Source organism: Parasteatoda tepidariorum, chromosome 3 (genome assembly GCF_982258835.1).
Source record: "Parasteatoda tepidariorum strain Cologne lab strain chromosome 3, Ptep-v5.0, whole genome shotgun sequence".
NCBI lineage: Eukaryota > Metazoa > Arthropoda > Arachnida > Araneae > Theridiidae > Parasteatoda > Parasteatoda tepidariorum.
The window spans coordinates 113,310,182-113,329,926 of NC_141757.1; the positions used below are offsets into that span (position 1 = coordinate 113,310,182).

The 19,745-nt window shown below is 29.8% G+C and overlaps 1 protein-coding gene across 1 annotated transcript; it reads right to left on the reverse strand.

Annotated features, from left to right (window-relative positions):
- Positions 1–11,093: 11,093 nt before the first annotated feature.
- LOC147814193 (uncharacterized) lies at positions 11,094–16,409 on the reverse strand. Its single transcript, XM_087160256.1, has one exon. It carries the CDS (start codon positions 16,407–16,409, stop codon positions 11,094–11,096), a length of 5,316 nt encoding a protein of 1,771 aa, XP_087016382.1.
- Positions 16,410–19,745: the final 3,336 nt, after the last annotated feature.

Genomic DNA, 19,745 nt, shown 5'->3' on the forward strand with positions numbered 1-19,745 from the left:
TTCCAAATGACTTTTTCATAATTTATTTTACATGCACAAGGGTAAATAATAAGATTTTAAAAAAGGAAAAGAAGGAACATGTAAAATATAAAAAAAATTTCGTAATTGAAAATTTGTTTAATTAAAAATATTTGCATTGAGTGAAACTAAAACCACGAATTTTTGATTAAAAAAATCATCAATAACCCTTATGGCTGGAACGACAACTTTGAAATTGTATAACTAAAAATTCTAAAATGAAATCCTTAAATAACAAATAAGGTGCGACTATTTGGTACCCTTCTGAATTGGGTTCAATGAAAGAGAGTAATAAAAGACAAAAATTTTATTGCTGAGAATTTATTACCAAATCTATTTTAATAAAGTACAACGATTAAAAATTCAATTTTCTAAAAAGAGATGAATTATTAAATTTGAAAAAAAAAAACATATTGTATTGTTTTTGCTCGCAAATTGCTATTTATTATAATAAAATTATATAAGAGAGAAGAAAAGGATTGCTTTTTTTTCTTCTTAAAAACTAACTAGTACTTTCGTTTATTTTTTTAATTAAATGAATCTGAAATTGTGAAAAGAATGAAAATCATGAAAATGAAAAATCAAAAAAATAGTTTTTTTTTATTGTTATACAAATTTTTTTATTTATTTGATTCTCAGATTATGTAAAGTAGCAAGCATTTAAAAAATGCTACTACGTAAATTAACAACTACTTAGCAAAATAAAAATCTAAATCAGCAAGTTTAAAGTTTATTTCCTGCATTTTACTTTTTTATTAAAGCTTATTTATTACACATTGTTTAGATAGTACTTTAAATAATTTAAAAATTAAAATTTTTTTAATAAGTTATGCATTTTATCAATTGCAAATATGAAATAAGTAATTATAAATAAGTAATTATAAATAAGTAATTATAAATAATCGACAATAATAAAATAATCCTAAATATTGTGAAATGTTTATAAACAATAAAGTTGTTATAAACAGTAAGTTATAACAAATTAAATATTATTTCATTATCAAATAGTAAGTTACAACGGTAATTTAATTTTTACAAATTAAATGACCCTTATTAACTTCATTAAAGTTAAAAGCACTCATTAATAAGAGCGAGGGCTTAGGGTGCTTGATCCAGGAATACTACACTACAAGGGCTGCTCAACCTACGGCCCGCGGTTACCCATGAGCACATTAAAAAAAAGCAAATTAAAAAAATAAATAAAATAGTATAATTTTTTTCGGAAAGAAAAAATTTAGAAATTTTGAGTTACGCATTTAAGTTTTTGAATTCGCCAACTTTAAATCTATGTAGTTTTCTGATCGCTTTTTTTGATGGTTTTCACTAAGAATTTACTAGATTTTCAAAACCCAGACAATTTTAATACGACTGAATTATGATGCGTGAATTTCGAATTTTAGTATAATAACTTTTGAAGCGCTTTATTTGTGTCTATTTCTCAATTAATCCAAGTGACTTTTAGATCGCTTTTTCGGCTATTGTCGGATTTCCACGTGCTTCTTAAAATCCCAATCTTTTTATTACAATACTAGCTAAATGCCCGTTCTTCGCACGGGGTGAATAAAAAATAAGTAAAGTATCAATAAATCACAGTAGAGAAACACTACGAAATCATGCTCATAACTGAAAAGCACATAGTGACACAATGAAAGAGTTTAATGGAAGAACCAGGTAAGTGACATTTTTAGGGGAATTAATGAATAACTGGTTTTGCCTTTCTTTAAATCATAACACAGTTAATCATATAAATTTTTAGTATGCTGGCATGATTTTTTATTTCAAATTTGGTAATAAGGTTTCATTTTTTAGGTAGTTACGTTTTATTGAAAATTAGGAACAATAAAGTCAAGAATTATTAGTCCCGTCCTCTATTAAATTGGTAATAAAATAGTTCGGATACAACCTTTTTTTTCTTTCCGAAAATGTCACTTACCTGCTTCTTCCACTAAGTTTTTCAATTAATGTTACTAAAATAATTTCATTTTTTTATTTAATATTATTTGTTGCCATTTACGGTGGCTTTACGTTATTGAAGTAAGTGAAACGTGTTTTTTGTAATTTATCCCATTAGAATAAAAAGAAAATGTGTTTAGCCTCCTTTGGCATGATGCTATTACTCGCGGATAAACCAAATAATAGTCAAAATTTACCATTATCAAATAATTTTCTCCGGTACATATCCTTTTCGAGGTGCCGTTCTAAAGTATTGGTCTTTAAACGACTTATTATTGGTTATGTTTTAATCATAACGAAATATATCATTATAATATTTTCCCATCTATATTAGCATATTTGGTACCTATTACACAACCCTTCAACATTTAAGTTTAGTGAGAAATATATTTGTTAGTGACAGCCAACGAAAGCCGAAATTTAAGAGAAAAAAAAATTGAATTCTTATTTGAACTTGATAGGGATTTTGGAGAATGGCCATTTCGCTATCTAACCTTTAATTTACTATTAAAATATTTAGTAATGGAAGAACAAAGCTCTTTTGCTCTCATTCATTGGAATATTATTAAACTGTCTTTCCTACCACAGGAAAAATATTTTCTGATATCACGGAAAACCCGTTGTAGAATTCTTCTTAAAACTGCACCAATTAGTATAATACCAGTAGTACATATTAATATAGTATAATACCAGTAGTACGTATAAATAAAAGCGTAATCTGTGAACGGTGATTTTCCACGATTTTCCTAAGCAAATTTTTTAATCTTTTCTCCTTTGACTTTGCTTTTTAGCGCATAGCTTATGTTATTTTATTTCAATTAATACATATTATCAATATTAATAAAGCATTAGTGTCAGTAATAAGATGTCGATTCAAAATGAATAAGTATCTTTTCTTCAATATTTTTGCTATAATTTTGATCAATTTCTTATGTTACAGTTAATTGACATATTACCAACATTAATTAAGCATCATTGTCGTCATTGATAATATGACGATTTCTTATGCTTCTTTTAGACAAATAAATAGATTAACACCATTACACTCTAAAAACTGTACCTCTTAAATAAAAGGCACAAGCTAAATGTACCCTTTATTTTCTCGCGTTAGAGGCACATAACTAATGTGCCTTTAAAAATGAGAGGCACCACAAGAAATGAAAGGCACCAAAGCAAACGCGAGTCAATGCGCGGTACGAAAGGATTTTACCGGTTCCCTGTGCCTCTCAAATGAGCTTCCCTTTTTTTTCTTCGGTACGATGTAACGGAGAAGAAGCGCATGCGCACATCAATGAAATATTTCATGACGAAATACAAATAATAAAAGCAGACGATAAAATTAGAACACCAGAAAGTTGTTGATTTTTTAGAATTAGTTTTGTGTGGAATTTGAGTTTTCATATTACCCGTTACTGGTTTATCTAGTTTGTTTTATGATATTTTATCTATCCCGTTACGGGTGAGTTTTCATATATCCCGCTACGGGCACTTTTTCTAGTTTCCTTTATAAGATTCAACTATCCCGTTACGGGTACTTTATATTTGTTATTGTATTTGTTGTGGTGTGAAGTAAATGTTTTTATAAAAAAACTGAACAGTTCTTTAATATAGCTTGATACGCTACAGCTATGTATTAATTGGTGGCAGCGGTGGGATCCGTTCCAGAAATGTTTTATTAAGTTTTTGAAAGAATTGGTGACAAATATTATTGTTATGAAGGATTTCCTACTTTAGAAAAAATTAGTGAATGAGATGTTTAAAATTGATGCCAAGAAGTGTGGAATTCGACGGTACTTCGAACTCTTTGAACAGAAAGCGAAGAGATTTAGTGTGAATTTCGATCTTTGGTTTTCGTGTGCTTTACAGCTTATTCCTGCTGAGAGGTCAGAAATTTATGATGATAATTATTATTACTTTAAAGAAAATCTCATTGCCAATTTTCAGTATGATCCACAAGCTATTCCGTGTAATAACGATCGCCAGAAAGAACATTTTAATGAGAAATGGAATTCGCCAAGTATTGTGAAGAAATTTAGATCTGAACGTGAATGCTTCTATTGTGGTGAAATAGGACATTTTAAGAAATACTGTAGACATCGAAATTCGGATTATAGAAAAGAGAATTATATCCGATTGTTGTAATCAAGTTTAAGCATGAAAGTAATTTTTATTTTAATAATATTTATAAAACAAATGCATGTTTTGATTGGGGCAAAAATGCAGAATTTCACGTTTTTTAAAATACAATAAAAAAAAATTCTGAAACAAGCTTTCCAAAAAAATTGCAGAAGGCTTTTCATATATTCTGAGCTCAAATAAAATCATCGATTAAATAATATTAAGTACAGTTAGTTCTAAAAAAATTGAAAGCTAATGTTCCCAAAATGAGAATGATGGCGCCTAACGGGTTAATATGTTTCGCCAAAATCTGGATTTAAAAAAAAATTCATTTCAATGGAAAGAAATCTTATTTTAAACTTGTTAAGTCATTTGTTTAAGCATATTTCATGTTATAAAATATCCAAGTTGTCAAAATCTACATCTATCATTTTAAAATATTCTATGTTTTTCCAAATTTGTGCAACTGTTACTAAATTATGTAAAATTGTTCTTTATGTGTGAAAATAAAAGATATTAGATTTCATGATATTTAGTGTTTAATTTTTGATCCTTATAAAACTATTTTACGAAATCTCTAAATATTTAAAAAATATCTAAATTTATAATAAATTTCCATTTTGAGGATGCTTTTTGGAAAAGAAAAAAAATCCATGAATTATATTGACTTGGCTTAACAGAAATAAATATTATCTTTTTGTACCTATATCTGATTAGAAAAGCATCATTGTAGTTGTTGAAGTATCATTAAACGCTACATAATTAAAGAAATGGTATAAATTTACATATTTTATAATTGTCTATGAAAAAGCCCTAGATGGAATTCCTTGAAATGGTCACTTTCAAGTGGCCAATATTCAAAGAATTGAGAAATATTTTTCATTAAGAATTATTATAATTAATATCTTGGTAATAGTGTAAATCAAACAGAAAGTCCCTTTTTATATAAAGTGCTAGTAAATTACAAATAGGTAAAAAAAAATGTGTTCAAATCTGGTAAATAACAGGTTTTGGTACCACTAAATGCTTGTTTCAATGAGCGGTACATAAAAGCAAAATCTAAGGTACAATGTACCTTCCAAGTTAAGAGGTACATCTGATTTTGCCTCTGAAATCAGAGGTACATTGTGCCTTTCAATTTTAAAGGTACGTTGTGCCCTTAAAATTAAGAGGCACAAACGATCCAAATGTGCCTCTGAAATCAGAGGTACATTGTGCCTTTCATTTTTAAAGGTACGTTGTGCCCTTAAAATTCAGAGGCACAAATGATTCAAATGTACCTCTGAAATCAGAGGTACAGTTTTTAGAGTGTACTTTTGCTTTCTAGTACAAAACTTATTTCTTTTATTTCAATATGCATAAATTATTCAAATTAATTAAGCATTTTTGGCATCAATGATAATGTGGCGATTTTTTACGTTTCACCTAAGCAAATAAATACAACATTCCCATTAATTTTGCCTTTAAATGCATACATATTTTTTTTTCTATTCAATTACCGTTGATTTTAAGTCAAATTTGTTTTGGGGATGTTTTATAAGAAATATTAATAATAAAAAAATTAGTGGTATCAGACAACTTTATATGTATAAAATAAAAGACATAACCTCGCGTATCACCACATCATGTTGCTCATTGAATTTATCTGACAGCGCGAATATAAAATAATTCCATATTTAAATTCCCGCAATAAACTATTTTTTATCAAATAGAGCTAGATATTGTCCCTGGTGTTATTCTTAAAATATGTGACAAAACTGAATCGTTTATAGTTAAATTTAAGACAATGACTAACGTTTAACAAATCAGAAAATTCCATTTCGTTTTTCGCACATCCCGTTCGAACGGTTTGTCGTAGAATGCTCTGATATGACCAGTGACCTTTCTCGTGCTTTAAATTATCTGTATGTTATGTTTCGTTGATTTCATTTGGATGATTTAGGAGTCTGTAAAGGATACACAAACACACAGAGAGACATTCATTTTTATAGATTAGATAGATTCACATAGATTAGGCAGTGGTAAATAAAATAAAGCAAATAATTATTAGTCCCACCTTCTAATAAATTGATAAAAAAATAATTCGGATGCGTGTGTTCTTTTCTCTTTCTGAAAATGGTACATACCAGGCTCTTCCACTAAGTATAGCTAAAATAATTTTTTTTTTACTTAATGTTTCATGTTGTAATCTATGTTGCTTAATGTTTTATGTTGGTGGCCTTACGTCATTGAAGTAAGAAGAGCTTTTTGTTTGTAATTCATACCAATGGAATAAAGATAAAATGTATTTAGCATCGCTTGGCATGATGCTGTTACTCGCGACCGATTCATGATAGTTAAAATTTACCACTGTTAAGTGATTTTCTCAGGTACATATCCCTTTTGGGGGGGGGGGGCGTAAAACACTTATTTCCTAAGTATTGGCATTAAAAATGATTGGTGAAGTTTTAATAATCACCAAATATATTAATATATTTTGTACCTATATAAGCATATTTGGTACTTATTACATAACCTTTCATCATTTGAGATTATACGTATTTGTCAGTGACCGCTAATTAAAGCCGCATTCATTTAAAAAAAAAAAAGAAGAAGAAAGAGAAAATAGAATTTTATAAGGATTTTGGAGCACGATCATTTCTCTATCTGACCTTTAATTTACTGTTAAAATAATTAAAAGTAGTGATGGAAAAAAGTTATTTTAATTCTAATTCATTGAAATATTAATATACTATCTTAGCTGCCACTGGAAAAAACATATTCTGAAATTACGGAAAACTTGTTGTAGAATTCTTATAAAAACTAAATCACCAATTACCATAATACCATTAGTACATATTACCGTCAGGGATACATATGAATTAAGTGTCATCTGTGAATGGTGATATTTTGATGTTTTCTTAAACGAATTTCCCATTAATCTTTCTTCCACGAGCTTGGCTTTTTAGCACATAGCTTATTTTATATTATTTCAATTAGTACACATTATCAATATTAATTGAGCATTAGTGTCAATAATAATATGCTGATTTTTTACGGTAACCCAAAGCGCTTTTCTCTTTATTTTTGCTTTTTAGTACAAATGTTACTTTTCTAAATTCAATTAATATATATTACTAACATTGATTAAGCATCATTGTCGTCAGTGATAACAAGCCGACTTCTTACGGTTCGTCTAGACAAATAAATACCTTTACTCCATTTCTTTTACTTTCTAATTTCTTTTATTTCAATATGCATATATTATCCTAATTAATTAAACATCATTGGCGTGATTAACCCTCATTGGCATCGAGTTTCTATGTTTCTCCTAAAAGAATTAGAACCACTTTCCCATTAATTTTCGCTTTCGAATGCATGAATATTTTTTTCTATTTCATTACCGTCGATTTCAAATAATTATTTTTTTTAGAAACACTTTTAAAATAATTAATATAAATAAAATCAAATTCCGTAGCATCAGACAAAGTATAAATTTGATGACGTAAACCGCGCGTCCTACCACGTAATGTTCATCGAATTCATCTGACATAAGGCTCCTATACCTATACTATCAGAGCTGTTCTGACATAACGAATATAAAATAATTAAATGCGTGCAATTAACTCTTTTTTGTCCAAACAGAGCTATATGCTAGCAATTATGTAATCCTTAAAATAAGGGAAAATTCAATCGTTAAATTTAAAATAATGGCAAACGTTTAACCAATCAGAAAATCCCATTTCGTTTTTCGCCCATCTTGCAAGAACGATTTGTCGCAGAATGTTCTAATGTTGACAGTGGCCTTCCTCGTGCTTGAAACAAACTGTATGGCAAATTTCATCGCTTTCTGTCGGATTGTTTAGGAGTCTATAAAGGACATACATACACACATTCATTTTTATATATATAGAAGATTATAACGACTCGCGTTTTTTAAATCATGCAAATAGGAATCACCCTTAAGGTGCTTATTTGTGTCAATTTTAAACGTAAATTCATGATATTTTTTGATTGTTTATTTTTTGCATAACGCATTTCCACATGGTTTTGAAAATACTGATAATTTCAATATGAATTAATAAAACACTCGAATCATGCATTTAAATATGCCTATTTCCTCAAAAATCAAAAAGATATTTTTATTATTCATTTGACAGTTGTTGCGGTTTTTTCACTGGGTTTCAGAAATGCTGATAATTTTAATCCGATATCAAATGACGTGCGATTTTCGAATCGGGTATTTTAATCATTAATTTTGACATCCTTTATTTCTGCCGATTTCATCGTCCATCCATGTTATTTTATATACTATTATGTTATTTTATGTTATGTTATTTTATATACTATTATTTATTTCAATTTTTTTTTTCAAATCCTGATTTTTTTTAATACAACAATATTATTGCAAAAAGCAGAATTCGACAGTGAGTTTTAAACTATTTATGATTCTAAGTTTTGTTTCTAATCTTTTATCTTTTAACTTTTTTAAGCAAAAAGTAATTAAAAAAAACTATTTTAAGATTTAACATTCACAAAATCTCTTATAATTCACTATAAATATCAATGTCCTAAGGTTAAAAATAGATTGAACTTAATCCCAACTGAATGTTGAATCTTATTTTGAGCTGTAATGCGTTTGTTTTGTCTTAAATCATTTTAGATCCTATAAGATTTCTTTAATTATAATATTTAATTTGTAGTCATGTTGTTCAATAAGTAGTCATGTTGTTCAATATCTCGTAGTCATGTAGTCATGTTGTTCAATATCTCGTTTTTTTTTTCCTTCTTTTTTTTTTATTTTTTTATTCAAGAACATTATAGTTAATATATTTTAAAATATACTTCTGTGGTACGTGATTTGATAAAAAAATCATCCCTTTTTGAGATCTTTATATTTTTTGATAATTATTTTCTTATCATTTATTTATTTATTTTTCAAAAAGGAAATATTTTTATTTTGAAGAACATACCACTTTATTTTTTTTTCAAGTTTAATGTTAATGTTTAAAATAATATAATTTTATGCAATTTTACTCTTATGTTAACTAATAAAAAGACAAAAAAAAAAATGAAATTAGGAATTAAGAGAAGAAAAGGAATTATAATTATTTAAAAGAATTTAATTTAATAATAATACATCATTAAGTTAACTGATGAAAAGAACTAATGTCTAAATCATTAAGTTTACATTAAAATTATCATAATTGCTGTCAACATATCTAAATAACTGGGCACGTAGCGCATCATTCCGAAAGATAGTGCATCCTACTATATGAATTTCAATTAATATATTTTTATATTTTATAAGATATTTATATATTCATATCAAATATTCGTATTACACTCATGGACAAAGAAATAAATTACCGCACCAAGAAGCAGCCGTCAAAATGAAGCGAAATTTTACATACGTAATGACTACTTTGATATAAGTAAATGATTTGAAAATCAAAGAAAAAAATAATCTTTGATTTTCTAATCATTTGCTTATATCAAAGTAGTCTGTACGTATGTGAAATTTCGTTTCATTTCTTTCACTTTATTTGTAAAAATTACCCGTAACTAAACTTAGAATGTCATTATTGTAAGATAGTGAGTTGCTTCCTTGTATTATTTAGATAAATCTTATTTAAATGTTGTTACTCAGTCAGTTGTTATACAGTGTTTCAATTTAGTACCTTATCTAATTCCTCGTTTTCATCGCGACTATTAATTCTTTATTCATTAATATTAAAATAATTTGATTTAAAATAAATTAATATAATTTAATGTAAATTTAAATAAAATGAACGATTATAAATTCCCGAATGTCTCTTCATAGTGCTCTTGTCTCATATTATAATTTTTAAAAAAATGCGTTAATTCTCAGGTAGGGCGCATTTATAATTCTTGCAGGGGTACACACATAATCTGCGCCACTGCCCATAAATGCCAGCCAATTTTCACTCTTTCCAAGAATGGATTTTCCAAGTGGTAGAAAAACAATTACCGACAAACAATCTTACTAAAATATACATTTATGTTTTGACCAGGTTGACATTTTCTCTCGTAATAACTATTACGTTTTTATATATTTATAGTAATGATTTATTTGCAATAGTGGTCAAACTCATTTATAATTATTATTATAACTTAAAAAAGTTTATTGGAATAACATAAATGTCGCTAATACTTTAAATATTAAAATAAAATCTTCCGGTTATGAGTTGGCAACTACGTATATATATATATATATATATATATATATATATATATATATATATATATATATATATATATATATATATATATATATATATATATATATATATATATATATATATATGGGTGAGATTCTCACGAAACATGACAATTCAGACCAAAAAATTTCTCCAAATTTAAAGTCTTCAAAATAATCTAAAATTTTTTTTGTATACTTCTTTATCTACACTTATTAATATCTTATAGACAGCAGTGTAGTTTAATGACATTCGCTCGAGAAAAAAAAATAAAATAGAAATTCACCAAATCTTGAATGCCAGGAAAATGACATGTTACTTCCGAAGTTTAAAAAACAGTCATTTTAAGTTAATAATAAGTGTAAGGTCGTCGATAGCGTGGACTGTATGAAGAAGTTATAAGTAATTCTAGGCGACTGGTTACAAACAAAACAATTTTTATTGAGAGATATGGCGATGGTTCATCGCTGCAGTTACATGCATCTACTACGACTAACACTACAATTTTCTCCCTCGCACATACGCCCTCTGGCGTCACTTAACATTCCCCCCCGATTGAAATTCAATTACATAATTTCAATAAACAATATAACTAACAAACAGAATACATAGAACATATGAATACTATTAGAATCATAAAAAATAATGAACAACTAAATTTTGCTATGATTACACACAATTTGAGAACAAATACAGTAGGATAACATGTGCTGATTAATATACATATATAATTATAAACAATTAATTCACTCAAATAGTTTCTTTTCAAAAACATATGCATAAGAAGAACAATTTTTTTTTTTTTCATTCAAGCGGTAATAAACAAATGTCTCTGACATTTCTCTTGAAAATTTTACCATTAGGCATACGTACATTTACAATTCTTATTTTTCCATCCCTACTTTGAAATATTTCCACTATTCTTCCAACTGACCACTGTGTGGCAGGAAGTTGCTCATTTTTCATTAAAACAAGAGTACCTTGTTTTACATCGTCCTTACTAAATTTCCATTTGGTTCGACCCTGCAAATTATTTAAGTAATCTTTCTTCCACAATTGCCAAATTTGTTGACTAAATTTAGTTACCCTTTGCCATTTGGACAAATGAGTTTCCTTGATATCATTAAGTAGAGGTTCTTGAAGGCCATTTATTGGTCTCCCAATTATGAAGTGACCTGGACTTAATGTCCGAAAATCATCAAAGCTTGCCGACAATGGAATGAGGGGCCGGGAGTTCAATACTCCTTCTATTTCAGCTAAAATAGTTACAAATTCTTCAAGCGTCAATTTTTGGCTACCTATTACTCGTTTGAAATGAAATTTGAAAGCCTTCACCCCAGCTTCCCAAAGGCCCCCAAAATTAGGTGATTTTGGGGGTATAAATTCCCATACAATATTCTCGTTTGAGAGAAAGTTAGACAAGTTTTCATCGCGGGAAGTGACAAGCTTCAAAAGTTTTTTAATCTCAACATTTGCTCCAACAAATGTCTTTCCATTGTCTGACATGATTTTCGAACATTTGCCTCGTCTACCAAAGAAACGTTTCAAACAAGCTATAAATCCTTGAGTGGTTAAGTCTGAAACAAAATCAAGATGTATAGCTTTTGTGCATAAGCAAATAAAAACAGCTACGTAAATCTTATTTAACACTCCTTTACGCTGATTTTTAAATTTTACTAGAAAGGGTCCACAAAAGTCAACCCCTGTCACATTAAAGACAAAATTAGGAGTGACACGTTCCCTTGGTAGATCGGCCATTATTTGTTGAACACTTACAGGCTTATTTTTAAAGCAAATCACACAAGAATGAACAATTTTACGACAATTATTTCTGCCGTTAAGCGGCCAGAATTTCTGTCGCACTTGAAACAAGAGTGCTTGTGCACCTAAATGAAAATACTTCAAATGATAATGATTCAAAATTACATCAGTTAATTTATGCTTGCTAGGCAGCACAATGGGAAATTTACTATTATTCGATAAATCAGAGTTTCTAAGTCTGCCACCAACACGAATTAGAGAATTTTCATCCAAAAATACATTTAAACAAGATAACTTACTCCTAGATGAAACTGGTTCACCTTGTTTGAGCCTTTTAAATTCCTCTTGGAACTCACCTGACTGCAATGAAAGTAGAAGCCAATTTTCTGCATCTTTGTTCTCTCCAATGGTTAAGAACCCCTTATTTCTAGATATTGGATTACGACAATTATGAATAAATCTAAAAATAAAGGATAAAATTCGAATTAGTTTAACAAAACTGTTAGAAAGGTTAAGAATTTGTTCAAAAAAGGATCTATCATTGGTGGTGATTAGAGAAACAGATTGAATGTCATTAGGATCAGGAGCAGAGCACCTTTTCAGTTCTTCACAAGGTAGGTCAGTTTCTGGAATGTTCAGAGTCTCATCACACTTAGGAATTACTAATTCCTTTAAGAAGTCTGGTCCGGTCCACCAGGTGACATTTTCGATGAGAGATTTGCAACTAATGCCTCTAGTTACTAAGTCTGCTGGATTGTCGCATCCAGCACAATGATTCCAAGATTCTCGGTCAGTGAGAGATTGAATTTCCTTAACCCTATTTGCTACAAAGGGTTTCCGCTTAAATACGGAACCTTTTATCCAATACAATGTAATCTGAGAGTCTGTCCAATAATAAATAGAAGATATTCCTTTCCGATCTAATACTTTCTTTACTTCACGTGCAAGTCGTGAAGCAAGCAATGCGGCTATCAATTCTAACCTAGGAAGAGAAATTCTCTTAAGGGGTGCAACACGGCTCTTGGAAGCCACTAAGTTTACAGTTACTTGATTTGCTGTTTTAATTCTTAAGTATATGGCAGCACCGTAAGCCTTTGGACTAGCGTCTGCAAATGCATGCAATTCTAACACAAAGTCTGAGTGATCAGAAATTTGAAATACATTTCTGGGTATTTGCAAATTAGCCAATTCAGTAATTTCGATACACCACTGCTTCCAAGTTTCTTGAATATCTGAAGGAAGCTCGTCGTCCCATGAGATCTTACGCAACCATAATTCTTGGAGAAGAATCTTTAATCTGATGGTGTAAGGTGTTACTAGTCCTACGGGATCGAATATTCTACCTGCTGCTTGCAACACAAATCGTTTTGTATTTTTTCTCAAGTCAAGAAATTCCAATAGTCCCTTAACTTCCATAGTTAAAATGTCCAGTTTTGTGTCCCAGGACATCCCAAGAACTTTGTGTAACTCTTTTGGGCTTTCTGATGAGGATGGAGGAAGAGTACTGAATCCTTGTTCCTCCCACATTTGTTTTAGTGACTCGTCGTTTGAAACCCATTTACGAAGGTGCATGCTAGCATCCTTCATGATAATGTCAGCTTCCCTAGAAATTTTGAAGGCTTCAGACAAGTTATCTGCACCAGCTACAATGTCGTCGACATAAAAGCAAGTATCAAGAATATTCGAAGTTGTTGGATATATTTTCTTGAACTTATCATTATGGTGCTTGATAGTCGCTGAGAGCAAAAAAGGGCTTGCATTGACTCCAAATGGAAGCCTGTTGAATCTGAATACCTGCAATTGAGTATTTTCAGACTTAGTGGGATCGTCTAGAGTGAAAAGGAACCTTAATGCGTCCTTATCATTTTCGTTCAATGCTATTTGCAAAAAGGCACGTTCAATGTCCGCTAAAATAGCAAATTTATTCATTCGGAAAAAGGTTAAAAGATGAAATACATTCGGATTAAGGTTCGTTCCCGTCCAGAGACAATCGTTAAGTGAAAGTTCACCAACATCACAAGAACTAGCATCAAAAACAATGCGACACTTGGTATAAACACTGTCCTTTCGGAAAACTGGGTGATGGGGTAAATAAAACACAGGTTTATCAACATTATCTGAAGCGGTTGGAACCTTCTCAATAATTCCCTTTTCTAAGTAATCTTGCAATATTTCACTATATTGAATATACAATTTTTCATTTGAAGTCATACGATTTAAAAGACCTTTAAATCGCTTAGTTGCGACAGTAAGATTATCGTTCAATTCCCTCCAATCTCTTTTCCAAGGGAGAGTGATTTCATATCTTTTATTTTTATAACTAATTGTTTCATTAAATTTGGATAGTGCTTCATCCCCCTCTAAGCATTTGGGTTCATCCTTTATTCCTAGAGACTCAAGGTCCCAAAATTTTTGCAAATCAGTTAAAGTGTGATCTTGTGATAATAAGTGACATTTGTATTCCTTACAATTATCTTTAGTGCCCAATCTTCCCGTTACAATCCAGCCGAGTACAGAGTTCTGTAAAATGACTGAACTATTTTCCAATTTTATTTGCTCGGTTCGTAATAGTTCGTAAAAAATATCTCCGCCAAGCAAGATTTGAGCACGTTGAGGCTTAAAAAAGTTAGGATTTGCATAAGTCAAATTTTGAGGAAATTTAATTTTAGAAACATCAAGCGGTTTAGCAGGGGTTAATTCAGTAATTTTAGGCACTATCAGCATTTTTATCTCTTTCTTAAAGTCTCTATTTTTATTAGAAACAAGAGCAGAGATCGATTTATTTACATTCAAACTAGCCCCATTAATTCCAGTTATTAATGAGTTTAATGTATTCTCCTTTAAACACAATAATTTTGCTGCATCAGCAGTAATAGCGCTTATTTCTGAACCGCTATCGAGAATACATAAAAAGGGATAAAAACATTCATTTATTCCTCGCACATAAATTAAAGCAGTTGAAAGCAAAACATTTGAGTAAGTATCATAGACATTACAACTGTTTGGCGGCGCCTTCTGCCAGCTGTGAGAAAGGGCGAAGGAGGAAGTGACAGTTTTCGTTTCCCCTCCACTCATATTACTCATCTCAATATTTGCTTGATTTGGAATAATCTCAGTTAAATTAGAGCAATTGGATTCTAATATTTGATTATTTTTATTCTCAACTTCGGGTTTTAAGAAATTAGCCCCATGAAGTGTCGAATGATGATTTCTAGAGCAATGTTTACATTTAAACTCTAATTTTTTACATTGAGATAACATGTGTTTACCCAAACAATTAAAACACAGATGCAATTTTCTTACACTATTCAATCGCTCTTGAGCAGATAAGTCAATGAATTTTTTACACTTATATATTAAATGGTTTTGATGACACATAGAACAAGAGAAATGTTTATCATTTTGCAAAACGAAACTTTTATGTTTGGGGGTTACTTCTTGTTTCGGTTTTGATACGGAAATACATTTTTGAACATTTTCAAGAGCTTGAATACGTTTTAACACAAATTCAGTAAAAAATTCCCAGGTGGGTAATTCGTTACAATTTAAAGACATTTCGAAAGCCTTTCTTGATTCATCGTCAAGGCGTTGCAAAACAATGTTCATTATTAGTGTCTCAGATAATTTATTTTGTTCTAATCCAAGTTGCTTTAATGCTCTTAATTGATTAAGTAAATTATCAATTAAGTTTCTTAAATCCTTACAAGATTCAAATTTAATTTTACTTAAATTTAATAACTCAGTTATATGACTGTTTACTATCAGTCGTTTGTTTTCATATCTGTTTTTTAATGCGTTAAACAAAGAAGAATAAGAGTCATCTACATTCTGTAATTGTTTTGCAGTACCAGTTAATGATGATTGTAAATAATACAGTTTTTGAGAGTCACTTAATTGATTGTTTTCATCAATTAAGGTAGTAAACTGAGCTTTGAAGGTAAGCCAATCAGTGTATTTACCCGAAAATTGGGGTAAAGTAATTTGAGGTAGTTTAATGTTTGCATTAGTATTCGGTTCATTCAAAACAGAATTTGAACTCAAATTTGAAGTTTGTGGAATAATTAAGTCTAAGAAGCTTACCTCAATTGCTTCTACGTTGTCCTCCATTTCCGTTAGGGAAATTTCAAAGTCTGCTAAATCTGTATCGGATAAGATACTGTAGCAATCGTTTCGAAGATCATCGATCTTCGTTTTTAGACCCCTCAATGAATTGAGTTTGATCTCAAGGGATTTTTGATTTGGTGTTTCATCGGTAAGCACGTTCGAAAGCCTAGTTATTTGACCTTTGATGCTTGCTCGTTTCCTTGTTAGAACGACGCTAGACTCGAGCGACGTAGTAGCCTTTGTAGCAGTCGCCATGTTGAATTAATTCACGATTAATTCTGCTAGATTAGCACTCCGGCTGTTACGACCAAACTGTAAGGTCGTCGATAGCGTGGACTGTATGAAGAAGTTATAAGTAATTCTAGGCGACTGGTTACAAACAAAACAATTTTTATTGAGAGATATGGCGATGGTTCATCGCTGCAGTTACATGCATCTACTACGACTAACACTACAATTTTCTCCCTCGCACATACGCCCTCTGGCGTCACTTAACAATAAGTAACTCAACTTAAGCCTTTATGTCAGATGGACCATAAATTGCTTAAATTAATTCTTTTTATGCACTGCAGAAGGAAACAAAAAAAATTTTGTTGCTGATATGCACAGAATAAAGTTGTGAATAATAATCAATCATCAAATAAATAAATAATTTTGATTACATCCAAGCATATTACAATCATACATAAACTTGTTATTAGGTTAATATTTTCTTTCCCTCTTTACAGTATTAGCAGTTAAAAAGATTTTCTGGTAAAACTTCAATGTCCTGGCATTCATAAGCCAGAAAAATGACAGCCAGGATAATGACAAATTCGCCATTTTATAGCATATAGGGTAAACTAACCAGTGAAGGAACACTTAAGCTTCGCTTGCCTTTTAAAAAATCATATTAATTTCAAAATTCGTAATTTCAGTTAAATGACAGTGTCAACATATTTGTTACTAACTGCAAACTATGCAAAAAAAATTTCGAGAGCTTACATAATATTGTTTTAAAGTTTTGGAGGTTCAAATAACAAGTAGTAAGAAGACCCAGTGAAGGAACAGCTCTTACCAGTGAAGGAACACAAAATTGCCCAGTGAAGGAACACTTAATTCTGGTTATTTTTTAATGCTCTTTATGAATTTTTTAGCCATACAAATACAGTCGGACATCCATTTAACGAACTTCCGTTCTACGAATTTCCCTATTTTACGAATTTTTTCGAGGAACCAAGAGCATTTTGGAAATTTTTTTGTAAAATGACTTCCATATAGCGAAGTAAATTTTCTATTTAACGAACTTTTCATTGAGATCCACTTTCCCTATTTTCCAAAATATTTCTTAACATTTTAAACTTGTTAAGGCAATTTATGGGGGAAATGACATTAAATTAATTTTCGAAGTCACTGCTTTATGAAATGTATTACTGTCTTCTCTAAAAATTATCTTAGAGAAAGCAGTAAACTCCCTTTCCCTTTTTGTTTGCACTTCAAACGAAAAACTCACTTCAAATTAACGGATTTCATCCGTAGCAATTTAACTTAACGCAAGTGGTAATGTATGTTCAAAATTACTTTTATAATAAATGCAACTATAATTTTACACATAAATTTAGACTTTTTTTAGTTGAAAATGTATATAGCATGATAGTGTAACACTGGATAATGTTTTGCTCTATTCTTGCTTTCCATGCAGATTTCTTTTATGGTTAAAATTTATATGATAAATAGTAGATACTAGTTTACAAGATAAAAGTGTATCAATTGCTATTTTAATTATGTCTAGTGTTTAAGAATTTAAAACCTGTTTTGTGTTGCTTGAGTATTTTAAAAGGTGATTTTCTATTTAACGAATTTTCCATATAACGAGCTTATTATTGGTTATTTAGTGATTTTGTTAAATAGAGGTCCGACTAAAAACAAGACTATTTGTGAAATTATAAGATACAAGTACTTGTAAAATGCTAACTTTTTTTTTTTAATCATGAACTAGAAATTAAAGTGATGTTAAATACAAAATAAATATAAAAAAATCATTCTTTCTTATAATTTGACAGTCAAATCTAAATCATTGTGTCATCCGATGCTGTTTATTATAATTATTTTTTTATCACCTTTTTGTTTACTCTTTTTCCTCTTATTTCTTGAAGCTTTTTTTCTTTTTTAAGTATTTTTTCTTTCTTTTTCTTTTCCATGTTCTCTTGTTTTAATGTTTTTTAGATCTTTCAGCCTCTTGAAATTTTTGCCGTTACTCTGAAGTTAGTGCAAAAGGTAATTTATTCGCTTTTCTTCTTATTCGACCTTTCTTTTTATCATCAATATTTGGCCAATGTAAATGGCTCTTCCAAATTTCTTCTGATTTTTCAGCAACATTTCTAGAATGCCTTTCTCGAAAATAGACGGGGGAAAAGTGTCTTGAAGTTTGAGGCAAATCCATCTCTTGTTGACTTATATCTAGAGGATCTTTAGAAGTACTGATTTTACTTACAGAATCATTTCTTTTTTCAACTAAGAGAGGATCAGCATAAGGACTCATTTCAAATTCGATATCTAATATGCATTCATTATCAATACTAGCTTCAGTTCCTAAGTTTGACTTAACCAAGTGGTCTTCTTTTAATACGTGCTTCTTCCATATTGAAAAAAGTACAGGCTCTTGGACATTTTTGATATTAGACTCTTCCGTCAATGCTGAGTTAAAAATTTACAATATATCCTGAGGGATTTCCCTCTCAAGCTTCTGAAAAAATTGAGTATCGTTTCTGTTTAGCTCTATTTTTTGTTGAGGAACTTACTTCTAAAATCTAACATTGTAAAGTAGTTTCTATAAATTATATAATCACGTTGCTATCCTATAATGATAGCTTATTAGGAGTTCTTGGTGCAAAAGCCAGCGAAAAAATGTTTTATTAAAATTTTTATGATTATATTTAATTAGTTTTCGATTTGTAAACATAGTTTATTAAGTTGCCTAACATTTGATGTAACTACACACCCCGTTAATAAATATAAATTATAATTTTTTCATAAATTAAGCTATTAAATTAACATTTTGAACTGAAATTATTTCAGGAATTATTCATACAATTTTTAACAAAATTTCGGTTGTCCTCTATATAGCAGAATTACTTATCCTAGAGTCATGTAAAATCATATATCACACATTACTGTTCATTCACTGGAAGTATTCCAAGTGTATGAATATGCCTGTTTCTTCACTGGTTAGAAGCTGTTTTTTGTCTTTTAAACAGAACTTTGATGTATAATATGACTAAAAGTACAAGAAAATTACGAAATTTCTTTTATTTTCATTAACTGAGAAATGAACCCAGTAAAGAAACACTTGTTCCTTCACTGGTTTTTCATAGTTTGGTAATCCAGTGAAGGAACATGCCTGTTCCTTCACTGGTTGGAAGTTGTTTTTTGTCTTTTAAACAGAATTTTGATGTATAATATGACTAAAAGTACAAGAAAATTAAAAAATTTCTTTTATTTTCATTAACTGGGTGAAAAACCCAGTAAAGGAACACTTGTTCCTTCACTGGTTTTTCATCGTTTGGTGATCCAGTGAATAAACACCCCTTATCTCAGTACTTGATTATGCTA